Raw genomic sequence first — 13,873 nt, 5'->3', positions numbered from 1 at the left:
GATGTCAGTTCTTGCCTGTCTATATAGCAACCAAGATTTCACAATAGCCACGTCAATAAAATGAAAACAGACATGCAGGTTATCACCTCCTGTTTCTTCGACGATTTCGATATAAACCTAGACACACGTCCATGATGTCTACACCTCCCATACGACGACTGTAACATATGACGCTGAATGGTTGAGGTACTCTGATGATCTTGTTCTCCTTCTTGCTCCAGAGCTCAAATTATGATATGGGCTATGCACCAGCACAGGTGGAAGCAATATGCACACACTTATTGTCAAACCATTTTGTAATGGTTATGCCCTCTTTATACACGACAGATATACAGTCCCCTCGGGCACTCTTTCTCATGTCTTTCTCTGTAGAAAGCACTCACGGAGAACGTCGAAGCCGGTTTACTTGGCATGTCCCAGAACCCCAAGTGCCATTCTTTTAGCTCCTGGAGTAGTGCGACACTTGCAAATAAGTTGCTGAAAAATACTTTGTGATTCTTGTTCTTGACATCATCACAAACTCGTAGAACAACATCAGCACAAACTTCAAATACGCTAACTAGCTGCCTACCAACACATCCACCGTATACTTCAAAGCGGTAGACATAGGCAGAAGAACGAGCTCTCACCCAGACATTCAGTCCCATTTATTCGTATTGTTAGCAACATACTGTTTCCAATTGCTACGACCCTTGAAAAGTATTATGAAACGTTCCCTTAGAACAATTATTCATGACTGTGCTTAAACTGACACACAATATTTTTAGCGCAACGCAATCTGACTTTCAATAATCCCTACAAAAGAATGGCCCTGACTAACATTAAACTATACCTTTCACAAATCACTTACCTCACAAAAATCTTCATTACTCGAACTATTGCAATACAGCGAGCGCTACTACTGCCAGCTAAATAAAAGACTCAAACTACGGAAGGCACTAACTACTGATAGGCATAGTTAGCAAATGAAAGATTTTAATAGAGAACAATCAATGTATTTACCTTAATAGTGTTGAAAAATCATAATATACATAGCAGTTCATGACATCCAGTCTTACAAATTTCAAAACTCCGCCATTTCTCTCCCCACATCCACCACTGCTGGAGGCTCACCTCCAACTGCGCAACGCTACGCGCTGTTAACATCCAGCTGCCCAACGCTACAATGCAAACTAGCCACAGACTGCACACAGCACAGCCAGTGATTTTCATACAGAGCGCTACGTAACGTTGCCAATAAGAAAACATAAACAGCCTACTTACATAGCCCCCACGCTACCCACAAAAAATTTTACAAATTGTTTTGGGCAGTGGCCGATAATGATTTGATACAATTTTTCATAATTACAATAACAAAGATATCAAATGCACACGCTTATTGATACAATGTTGGTCATAAGCTAAAATTTTCTCACAGTCCATAAAGACAGTCCTGATCATTCATCACAGTAAAATTGCAGTGCTTTTCTCAAAGTCTTAAAAGTAAAAGAAAATGCACATGGAAGCAGTGGATTTCCATGCAGTCTTGAAGAAGTAGTGTTGTCCTTCCAACGGAAAGACAGTGCTGACTCTCGACATGCAGACAAGTAATGGGTCACAACAGAGCAAACCCACAGCAGAGTCATTAGAAGTTTTGAAGAATATTGGTAGGCAGGTCATCATAGAGTAGACCCACTGTAGTCCTAGTAGAGATTACGGTATTGGTGGGCCACCGGAGGTGCAGACCCACTGTAGTCCTGTTAGAGATTGTGGTATTGGTGGGCCACCAGAGGTGCAGACCCACTGCAGTCCTTGTAGAAATAATGGTATTGGTGGGTCATCAAAGATGCAGACCCACTGTAGTCCTTGTAGAGATGGCCAGCAGCCATCTACTGCGACTGTGCAGGTACACAATCACCATCAAAGAGTCTTGCAGACAATATAGCAAGTCCATAACCACCACTTGCGCACTCACAAAGTTTTTGGAATTGTCCTTAGAACCAGCAATGCTGTTATCCAGTCCCTTGCTGAATTTTTAACACACGTGCAAACACTAACAGTCCCTACTTCTCACATATTGTCCATATACTATGACCAACAGAAACTTGTGCAGTGAAATGGAACTTAAGTTACTTAATTTGATGAACTGGTGTCAATTACAATTTTATAACATAAGAATACAACAACAAAGGTACAAAATACATCATTAAAGAACATAATAATACAGATGACACTTGTAGTAGTATGGGCTTTACAAAGGAATAGAAATTACATACATCAGTGTTAGGAATTATGACATAAGTACATACATGAAAGATCAGAATAACTTTTGAAACATCAACTTCACACATGAGCAACAAAACAGAACAGATAAATAATGTCTAAACATCTTTACAAAGTAAATAACATATTATAAATGCAAATTATATTTGAGGATAACAGTATTCCTCATCATAGTGAATGTAGCTTAGTACTAGAAAAATTCTACAACATAAGTCTTATCAGATAAACACATAAAGACAGGAAGTACACAAATACACAAGGGTACACAAACACATAGCATAATAATACAAAAGGAAAGGACAAGGTTGGTTTTACTGCAGTATTTTGCAAACAAAACTTTTTTTACTTCTTGGAGATCTCCCTTCATTCATCATTATTCCCAAAAAGTCCTATCTATACCTGCTTTCTGTATTCTATTCATATTTCTTTCAAAATAATTATTTCTCAGTGCACAATACTCATTTTTGCCAAATCTGTTTCATATAACTTCTCAATGCATTCTTTCCCTATTCTTCATAGTTAGTTTCTTATATAGTATCCCCCCTCTTAAGCTAACTTAAATCTACTGAACTCAGATATATATACCAAGGGACGAGGCAATGCAGCAGCACAAAACAATTAACACAAACAGCAATGAAAAAAAAATTGGAAAATTGCAAAGCAAGCTACAGTAAATCTAAATTACCAAGCAATGCAACATTACAACTAATATGAGCCACTGTGCAGCAACAAGAAAAATAAATCAGTAGTAAAACTAGCTTAACAGAGTAATACAAAGTGAAATTTAGTAGCACTATGCCTGGCAAGCAGCAGCAGCAAATGCAATAACTTATACCTAAACAAGACAAAGTTCAAGCAGAAAAAATATTACAGTAAAAATGGCCATTTTTAATACCTATGTCACATCTTAACACTAGAGTGATGCATCACGAGAACTTACACTACTAAATAAGTTACCCAGTCATTGACAAAAATTATGTATGCAATTCCTGTGAAGGGAGATGTCTTTTTATGCTCCCTCGTTTTTTTGAAGTAGATTTTGAAGTTATTATTTACTGGATCTGTAGGCATAAAATATTTATATTAGTACATCTATAAAATTTTATTTTAACCAATGCTGCAGTGCAGCTAGAAACTACATATTAAACAAAATGAGCGATCTCTAAACTGCAAAGACAATAGATGTAAAATGTTTCTTATCATTTCATTAGTCATTTTAGTAAATATCATAAATTAAGAGCGCCACAGTGTAATCATATGTTTTCAAGTTTGAAAGTATCGTATTTGCGATGTTTTCGACAAAGAAATATCAATAGCGAGGATAATGGTCTCTATTTTTTTTTTTTTTTTTCACTGGTGTCTGAAACAGGTTCCTCAGTGATTTTCGGCATTGAATTTGCACCGGCAGCATTCACATTTTGACAAGCAGAAAATGTGTCTTGACTTATTTGAGAAAACAGTGAGGACCCAATACCTGAATCTACAGTATTTGGAAGATTGTGTCCTGTCATTTCGGATTCCTGAGGCAAGCTGTTGCCGACCGATCGATCGATAATGCTTCCCTGTTCACTAATTGTTTCACTGCCTACACCATTGTTTGCAGCCAGCTCCATTTTCCTATGCACAATTACCAACTACTTTGAACATTAGTTAATTCATTACACGGTGGCAATAACACACTGCTTTCGTCTTCACTGTCATGTCTCAGTTTACTTTGGAGCCTAGTATTTCGTTTTTCACACGCCATTATTGTCACAATATCTCACACGATAACACAGAAAAACACAATTTGAAGAGCAAAAATAAGAGAACACATTAACATAGCACTGAAAAAAATATCTAGTTAATTGCAAGCGCTGCTGCGAAATACTTGGTGCAAATCTACATGCATGCCACAACTGTTTTACTGTACAACAATGAAAGACTGCAACTACAAAGGAGATTCTCTCTACTATTACGCGCTAGCACTAAGCAATAGCTACACTAATCACACAAACTACAAGAAAAAAAATCAGAAGATTCCAGTGAGGTATCCTCGGCTAAGGGTCGACATATGAAACGTCCCCTTAGAACAATTATTCATGACTGTGCTTAAACTGACACACAATATTTTTGGCGCAACGCAATCTGACTTTCAATAATCCCTACAAAAGAATGGCCCTGACTAGCATTAACCTATACCTTTCACAAATCACCTACCTCACAAAAATCTTCGTTACTCGAACTACTGCAATACAGCGAGCGCTACTACTGCCAGCTAAATAAAAGATTCAAACTACGGAAGGCACTAACTACTGATAGGCATAGTTAGCAAATGAAAGATTTTAATAGAGAACAAACAATGTATTTACCTTAATAGTGTTGAAAAATCATAATATACATAGCAGTTCATGACATCCAGTCTTACAAATTTCTAAACTCCGCCATTTCTCTCCCCACATCCACCACTGCTGGCGGCTCACCTCCAACTGCGCAACGCTACGCGCTGTTAACATCCAGCTGCCCAACACTACAATGCAAACTAGCCACAGACTGCACACAACACAGCCAGTGATTTTCATACAGAGCGCTACGTAACGTTGCCAATAAGAAAACAAACAGCCTACTTACAGTATGATCTGCTCATCAATACACTGATGCTATTCAGCTTCTGCAGCATGGAGAAAGTTCTTTTTTACAGACACTCCAGAAATGAACGGATTTTGTACCGACGATCTGTGTTGCTTTGATCCACTGCTGTATTATCCACAAAATGAAGAAAACGCAGTATGTTATCATATCAATTGACTGGTAAAGAGTTGGCTACTAAATTCATCCGTAGTCCTTCATCTGAAGACCAGTATGATCGAGTGCGTGGGTACTTGATATATATCATCACTATGTTCCCACCCAGAAATGTTTTCACTTCAGCAACTGCCAGTCCAAGTTTCAATTTGCCCTTCTGAAGAGCATGCAGATTAGTTTGAAACACAGTGTGTTCCAAAATTTTGTCACAAATTAATTCTGTGAACAAATCAATAGAACTCTCCCCAGTTAAATGTATTTTTTACACACCTGTAAATTTTGGTAATGGAACAGAATTACTGTCGATCTGCTGCCACTTGTAGTTTGACAGCCGTGTTCTTGTAGCATCACACGGAATTTCATTCCCACTGTCCTCAGAATCAGAACCATTGTCGTCAGAACTGGAACTTGTTTCCACAATTACGTTTCTCGATGACTTCATCGTCAGTTTCGTCTGCTAGTGTGCATTCTGAATCAGATGGCAACTCTTCGATTACTTCCTGTAATTCAAAATTTCGGAACTAATTATAGGACTTCGTGTGCCATAAATTATAGGATCAATGCTCAACTAAGAAACTATACCAGAAACTGTACTGAATTACTATGTCACATTGTAAGACAGCTCACGACAAATGCCTTTATTGCATCATGCCCACTGCAGTGGACAGATACCTTTTCCTTCATAGTAATCGTAAAAAATATGTTCTGGCGATCTTTGATTATTTAGGAATGGAGCAGTACCTGTCTAGATTCATTAAGAATATTCTTACCCTGCATCTTGAAAACCCATAGAAGTCTTTCGCTGAAATAGTACACGCTGGTACACGGCCACCCTTCGATGATGCCATCTTGATCACTTGTGTTGTTGGTACGCAAACAAACGCTCTAATAGTTCCGCTACCGCCCTACAGATGGTAGCACCAGATGGAGAGTGTCCACTGGAGTGGGGTGCACGCCTTGGAGACTTGGAAACACAGTCACAGTGAAGGTAAAAGTGACCAATAACAGCCGTCCACTACAGTGGATACCAACTTCAACTACTTCGTGACAAAATCATTCCCGATGCTAAGTTTCTCACCGTTCTCATTTCTGCCACTTCTCTTTACTTTCGTCTTTCTTCGATGTACTCCCAGTTCATATTCTGTACTCATTAGATTGGTCATCCCATTCAGCAGATCATGTAATTCTCCTTCACTTTCACTCAGGATAGCGATGTCATCAGCGAATCTTATCACTGATGTCCTTTCACCTTGAATTTTGTTCCATTCCTGAACGTTTCTTTTATTTCCATCATTGCTTTTTCGGTGTACAGGTTGAAGAGTAGGGGCGAAAGACTACATCCTTGTCCTACACCCCTTTTAATCAGAGCTCTCTATTCTGGGTCGTCCACTCTTATTGTTCCCTCTTCGCTCTTGTACTATTGTATGTGGGTTGCCCAGAAAGTAATGCAGCACAATTTTTTTCCTTCAACAGTTCTTTATTGAACATAATGAGAATTACACACACGAAAGTATCGTGTTTTATGTACACACTCTATTTTTCTAAGTAATCTCCATCCTGTTCTATGATCCGCAGTTAGTGGTCTAGTGGCTAGCATTGCTGCCTTTGGATCACGGGGTCCCGGTTCGAGTCCCGGCCGAATTGGGGATTTTCTCTACCCAGGGACTGGGTGTCTGTGTTGTCGTCATCATTTCATCATCATTCGCGGACGTGGCGAGATTGGATTGTGTAAAGATTTGGACTTTGTACGAGCGCTGATAACCTCAGAGTTGAGTGCCCCACAAACCAAACATCAACATCATCATCTCATTCTATGGCCCTCCTCCAGCCTGAAACAAGGGCATGTATGCCCTGTCAATACCAACCCTTGTCCTGGTGGTGGAGCTAGTGCTTCACTGTGTGAATCACCTCCTCATTGTCCTCAAAATTTCAACGAATGGCATCCTTTAATGGACCAAATAGGTGGAAGTCCAAGGGGGGCTAGGTCAGGGCTGTACGGTGTATGGGGTAACACTGTCCAACCCTGCTTTTTGCGATGTGTTCATCAGACCCCACACTTGTGTGGGGCCGAGCGTTATCGAGTTGCAGCAAAACATCTCCTGGGCTACTGTGGCGCCAGAGTCACCAGAAGCTCGTCTTGGGTTTTGTTAATGTGTTGGCTTATGGTTCTGAATTAATGGTACCGTCTCTTGACATCTCATCAATGAGAATCACGCTTTCACAGTCTCAGAACACTGATATTATTTAATACTTTACAGGCGGAAGCACTTGCTTTGAATTTTTTTATTCTGTGTGGAGTGGGAATGGCGCCATTCGATCGACTGTCGTTTTGTTTCAGACTCAAAATGGTGATCCCAGGTTTCATCACCTGTCACAATCTGGGACAAGAAAACCACCCCCTCATCTTCAAAACGTTGCAACAAATAAAGACAAATGTTCTTTCTGTGCTATTTGTGATCCACCGTTAGACACTGTGGGACCCATCCTGCATATCCAAGAGTGCGGATGATTACATCCACACTTCCTTTGCTGATTGACAGATGCAGCGCCAATTGCCGCGTCGTAAAGCGTCTGTCCTTGCGAATAACAACATCAACTCGTTACAACATGTCAGTTGTGACAGCCTTGAATGGCCTCAACGACCGCTGCAAAGTGGAGCTCCATCGAACCGCCTTCTCATGACCTTACCCTCCGTGCCCAGCGACTTCTCAACCGTTTCTTTTCCTGCAGTGAAAAATTCAATGACGGCACATTGCTTGTAACGTACATCACCTACAGACGCCATTTTAAAACTGTCTTGCAGCTACGCTATCTGTCGGAAGTGACGGAAACTTGGCGCGCTCACTCAGGAGACTTCAAATAATACATACGTAACATTTCGCATTGGTAGCATTGCTTTCGCTGAGAAACAAAATGCAGTGCATTACTTTCTGGGCAACCCTCGTATACTACACGTCTGTCCCTGGCCGGCCGCGGTGGTCTCGCGGTTCTAGGCGTGCAGTCCGGAACCGTGCGACTGCTATGGTCACAGATTCGAATCCTGCCTCGGGCATGGATGTGTGTGATGTCCTTAGGTTAGTTAGGTTTAAGTAGTTCTAAGTTCTAGGGGACTGATAACCACAGCAGTTGAGTCCCATAGTGCTCAGAGCCACGTCTGTCCCTGTAGCTTACCCCTATTTTTCTCAGAATTTCGAACACCCTGCACACCTTTACACAGTCGAACGCTTTTTTCATATCGACATATCCTATGAACGCCTCTTGATTTATCTTTACTCTTTCTTCCATTACCAACCGTATATTCAGAATTGCCTCTCTGATGCCTTTACCTTTCCTAAGGCCAAACTGATCGTCATCTAACACATCTTCAGTTTTCTTTTTCGTTCTTCTGTATGTTATTCTTCTCACAAACTTGGATGCCTGAGCTATTAAACTGCTTGTGCGATGATTCTTGCACTTGTCAGCTCCTGTAGTCTTCGGAACTGTGTGGATGATATTTTTTCAAAAGTCAGATGGTATGTCGCCAAACTTATACATTCTCCAAATCAACGTGTAGTCGTGTTGTTGCCACTTCTCCCAATTATTTTAGAAATTCTAATCGAATGTTATCTATCCCTTCTGTCTTACTTAGTCATAAGTCCTCCAAAGTTCTTTTAAATTCTGATTCTAACAGTGGATCCTATATCTCTTCTAAATCCCTCCTTCTATCACATGAGACAAATCTTCTGCCTCATAAAGGCCTTAAATTTACTATTTCCACCTATCCAGCCTCTCCTCTGAATTTAACAATGGAATACATGGTGCATCCTCAAATATTACCACCCTTGCATTTAATTTCATCGAAGATCGTTTTGACTTCCCTATATGCTGAGTCAGTCCTTCCGAGAAGCATTTCTTTTTCGATTTCTTCACATTTTTCATGCAACCATTTCATCTTAGCTTCCCTGCACTTTCTATTTATTGCATTCCTCAGCGACTTGTATTTCTGCATTCTTGAATTTCCCTGAACATTTTGGTACTTCCTTCTTTCATCGATCAACTAAAATATTTCTTTTGTTACCCATGGTTTCTTCGCAATTACCTTCTTTGCATATATTGTTTCCTTTCCTACTTCTCTGAATGCCTTCAACTGTACTGTTTACTGGACTATTCTTTACTGCTGTATCTACAGCCATAGAGAACTTCGAACATATCTCGTCATTCCTTAGTACTTCTGTATTGCACTTCTTTGCGTACTGATTCTTCCTCACCAATCTCTTAAACTCCTGTCTACTCTTCATCACTACTATATTGTGATTTGAGTCTGTATCTACTCCTGGGTAAGCCTTACAGTCCAGTATCTGATTTCGGACTCTCCGCCTGACCACGATTCGTAATGTAATTATCAAAAATCTTCATTGTTTGCTGCTTACAACTACGAAACCAAACCTTGACTGTTCAGATCTAACACCAAAGCTCAACTGTCTGCCTCTCCCCCTTTCGTCATGATCAACAGGTAAATCTCGTCCACATCTTCCAAAAGCAAAGATCATCTCTAATTCATCTCCGTGCAGCGCTGCTTCTATTCCGAGGCTGCGTGCGCTTGTCTAAAACTTTTTTTTTTGTTTTAACCAGGCGACTATTGTGGTAACGGACGTGAACAGCGTTCTATCTTGACTGACCACTGCGAAGAACACGGATGTGCCGTGAACTACTGTGAGACAGCGTTATCAGCACCTGAACGAATTTGAAGCTGCCTCATTGTGGGTTTTTGTTTCGCCAAGTTGTTGCTTCATGCGTATTCAGCTTTGTGGAGCAATCGGATGTGACAGTGGCCCGATGTTGGACAGCATGGAAACTTGAGAGCAGGGATATTCGTCGTCAAGGTTCCCGTCGACAGCGTGTGACCACCACAAGACAGAATCGCCGCATTGTGCATCACGCGTACAGTAGCCCCTAAATACCTGCGCCTGTGATCCTAGAATAAGTAATAGACTTCCTGCAACATTCTATGTTATTCCACAACATTGCTCGGAGACTAATAGTAGCCGCGATATGGAATTACCGTTCCATGCGAAGGCTCAACACAAATTGCTGCGTTTAGAGTGAAGCCGTGACCAGGAATCATGGAGTGCTGATGAATGGCGTCGCATTGTGTTCAGCGAAGATGACTGTCATCGACGTGTGTGGCGGCGATCCTGTGGCACATTCCATTTTGGAGAGGCACAGCGGTTTCATGGTGTGGGTATCATCGTATATGACTTCGGGTCACGTCTCATACTGATTGATGGAACACTGACGGCTCAGAGGTATATCACGGAAGTCTCGCGTCCTCGTGTGTCATTCTCATATAGGAGTGTCGTGCTCGCCCACGTATGGCTCGTTTCTCTTTGGTCTGCGTATTGTTAATGTGCTCCCTTGTCCAACTACTTTCCCAGATGTGTTCCCAATATGGGATCAGCTCGGACAACAACTCCGTTCTAGTGCCGTTAACCAGGATATCAAGGACGAGTTACAACAGTTGTGAACCGGCTTGCCGCAGGAGAGGATACAGCGACTTTATGACATCGTTCTCAACTTAATGAGCGCATCCATCAAAGCCAGAAGGGGCTGCAACGTCATGCTGGTAAATGGGTTCATACTGCCCAATTCTTTGTAAATCTGACTCGATTTTCTAGTCAGTGTGATAACATCGCATACTGTCAATCTGTGAACTTTCATTTCGTCTGTCTCTCCCCTTCAGGAAGCTTTATTTATTTATTGTTGTGAGGCACTGTATATCGCCCAGCCAGGTAGATTGTTCCATCTACAGTGTATCGAACATTGCTATCCAATTTCTAACCGTACAGCATTATGTGAATATTTAAAGGAGACCAACCAATCCATAAAAGAGATTAGCGACAGCATAAACGTAAGTCACATTGCAGTTAAATATTTGCAGAAAAGAAAAATATCTTCAACATTTATTAAGTGAGGAGAATGATTTAATACGCACAGATTGTTCCGCTTGTTTGCTGAGGTTTTATAGCAAATTATGTAAGGATGTGATTTGTAAATATAGCTATGAATCTTACGTTCAAAATCAGATGTGATAAGTACCTCATCAAGCAATGAAGATTTTTACAGCCGGTTGTCTCAGTTACTAGTGAATCCTTCGGGCTGTACGGTCTTGGTCAAAGAAATGTTTTCGTTCCTGAAGCTGCGCTGAACATCTTCTGACATGCTTCTGGCTCCATGGAGGCTTGTCGGCTGACGAGAACGACGTAGAAGAGCGGCAGCAAGGCCATGAAAGGGGCGTGGTAGAAATTTGCACGTAATCGGCAGAGATAATCGTTGTCATAAGTCGCCTTAACGATCAAACTTTCATGTGTCAAAGATGAAATTTACCTATCAATTCAGTACAGCTGCTGTGCAGACTTTTCTAAGTTTTCTACCTTCTTATTTTCTGTAAATACTGTTCACATGTTTATGTTTTTCAATCACCTCTCTATAATTCCGTGGATAATACGTTGTCATTGTAGATAAAATTCTGGTATCCCGAAACTTCCTGACTGGACTACATACGGTGCTACATCTGACCTTTTTACTTCACCTAGTAGGTAAAGACTTTCGTATTTCTTCGGATGTATATTCACACTGCTCTTTAGAGTTCCAGTATAGAAGTTGACATACATACTTGTACACTGCTCGCCGACAGAGGAGGTCGTTTATCCTTTGCAAGTATGTTGGTCTGATATATAAGTTTTCTTAGTTTAAAAACCAGTCTCAAGTCACGTTTCTGTAAATCCTTACCGATCTGATAAGTTACTTTTTTTAAATAAGGGGTAGAGAAACTGTGTTCTTGCGTCGTTGTTTCTTATCCGTGCCCTAGAGTCTACTGTTATTTTAGCGCAGAACTCTCTTTACTACCTTTTCTGTATAGTATTTCTTCTAGAAAACCTGCTTCAGTTGTTTTGATTCGTCTTGTATATCCTCCGGTGTGAATATTCTTTAGTCTGTAGCAACTAGAGTTTTAATGCCACCCTGCATTTGCCGTGAACGATAGATGGTCGTTACGTTTTATCTTTGGCGAGGATTATCTCTGCCGATCACGTATAAACTTCTACCATGAGCTTCGTCTGCGATCGACGATCACATGACAGTCAGGTACCAGTTAAGACCCCTACACAGGCACCAAGTTGTCTTGCAAACGTCCCGACCGACTGCACTCAGCGATTACAGCGCCGCCCTTTTCTTGTCAGAAACAAAAACGGGGTTTTACCTTGGTTGCTTTAGAGGTAACAGGGCAAAACAAAAATAGCTGTGGGCAAAGAAGTGGCTTATGTAGGGAAAGACATTCACCCACATTCTGTTACTTAAGCAACTGGGATCCGATGATTTCCGTAATTATCCAAGAATGGATGAATCATGCATTATGGAGCTGCCGAAAATCGTCAAAACATTCTTAACGAAAAATAATACGGTCATGAGACAGGCTGTAAAACTGCGAGGGAAGGTTGATAGCTACACTGTGATTTCTATCAAGTGGCAGAAGTCAAGAAGACCTCAAATTCAGTGCTGCTGTATCCCCATAAATATTAACAATAATCATTCCTGAAACCTGCAGTGTGATTTATAGTTGACTGAGATAATACATAAAGGTAAAGTGAAATAAATAAAACAAAAGACGTTTGAATAGACGTTATTAATTTATTTCTGTATATAGTGTTAAATACGAGCTGCAAGTTTAAGAAACTCACTTGAAACTTTAAGACTACACGTAGTGGGGGCACACATGTACAACAGATACAGAGGAAAGGAAGCACTTAACTGTAACACATGTGGAAAAAAAAACATCCCCACACTTTGCTCTTCATAGCACAGGCCCTGGATATAGGCTGGAATTTCTTAACACTTGTAACGATGAAGTAGATATGTTTTATGAGTTACCGTCCGTTGACAGTCGCTATTTCGGTTTTTAGATTTCATTTCAAATAAGTATCGGAAATAAAACCTAAAAAGAGAAATTTTTCCGTATGGGCCTGACGAGAACATTATTGATTTATTAAAAATAAAAAAAGAGCTTAATTTCTTGAATCTGTATTGCTAAACTTTTCGCATGGCATGCCCAACGAACAATTACAACTCTGCATTTATCCAGAAACATTGTCAAAGTTTCGTCCGCCTCCCACCCTGTCATGTATATTAGAACTGTATATGATCCCTCGCACAGTGACAAAAGACGAACTTTCATTGGGCGTTGTCCCGACAGCACTACAGTTGGCACAATTTATTGGCAGAGTGGAGTGTGTATGCGGAGGGGGGAGAGGGCGGTAGATCAGCTGTCGGACAGTCCTACCCTCCCGACAAGGAATGCTCGTCGGTCTGCCAAAACGTCTACACATGTCCAATGTGTCGGTCGGTTGGTTGGTACGTGTGTAGGGCAACTTTATACATTACCTACAGCGCTCCAAAGCGAACAGTGTGTTCCTTTAAGGGGGTGACACGCTTAGGCCGGTAAGCGTACACTGCCCGGCCATAACGCAGTCGCCCTTGCAGCAGGCGAACTCCCGCGGCCGGGGCTGGTGAAGAAGCAGCCGTCGTGGACGATCCTGAAGCGCGCGGCCATCGTCTCGTCCTCGGGGTCCCGCGAGGACGAGAGCAGCGACGCGAGCGCCGTGTCCGCCCCCGCGGCGCTCGACCGCACCGCCGCCGAGGGTGGAGACGCCGCCGCCGAACCCGACCTGGTACCGGGGGCCACGCCCACCGACACGCCCTCCTCGCCCGCGCGCCACAAGGTAGGTAGCCGCCAGCCCTTGCCTACCAACTCTCATCCAGTGACGCAAGGAAGGAAGGGAGTTGTGATGGCTCA

The 13,873-nt window shown here is 41.6% G+C and overlaps 1 protein-coding gene across 1 annotated transcript in view; it reads left to right on the top strand.

Moving 5' to 3' along the window:
• Positions 1–13,873, top strand: part of LOC126204156 (uncharacterized) — a 1,030,415-nt gene that overhangs the window by 948,334 nt on the left and 68,208 nt on the right. The window contains exon 22 of the mRNA XM_049938564.1: positions 13,561–13,799. Coding sequence (XP_049794521.1) covers positions 13,561–13,799 — 239 coding nt within the window. The remainder of the gene's footprint in view (positions 1–13,560; positions 13,800–13,873) is intronic.

Source organism: Schistocerca nitens, chromosome 9 (assembly GCF_023898315.1).
Source record: "Schistocerca nitens isolate TAMUIC-IGC-003100 chromosome 9, iqSchNite1.1, whole genome shotgun sequence".
Lineage (NCBI taxonomy): Eukaryota > Metazoa > Arthropoda > Insecta > Orthoptera > Acrididae > Schistocerca > Schistocerca nitens.
Note: the sequence above shows the minus strand (reverse complement) of the source record. Positions and strands in the feature narration are given on the sequence as shown.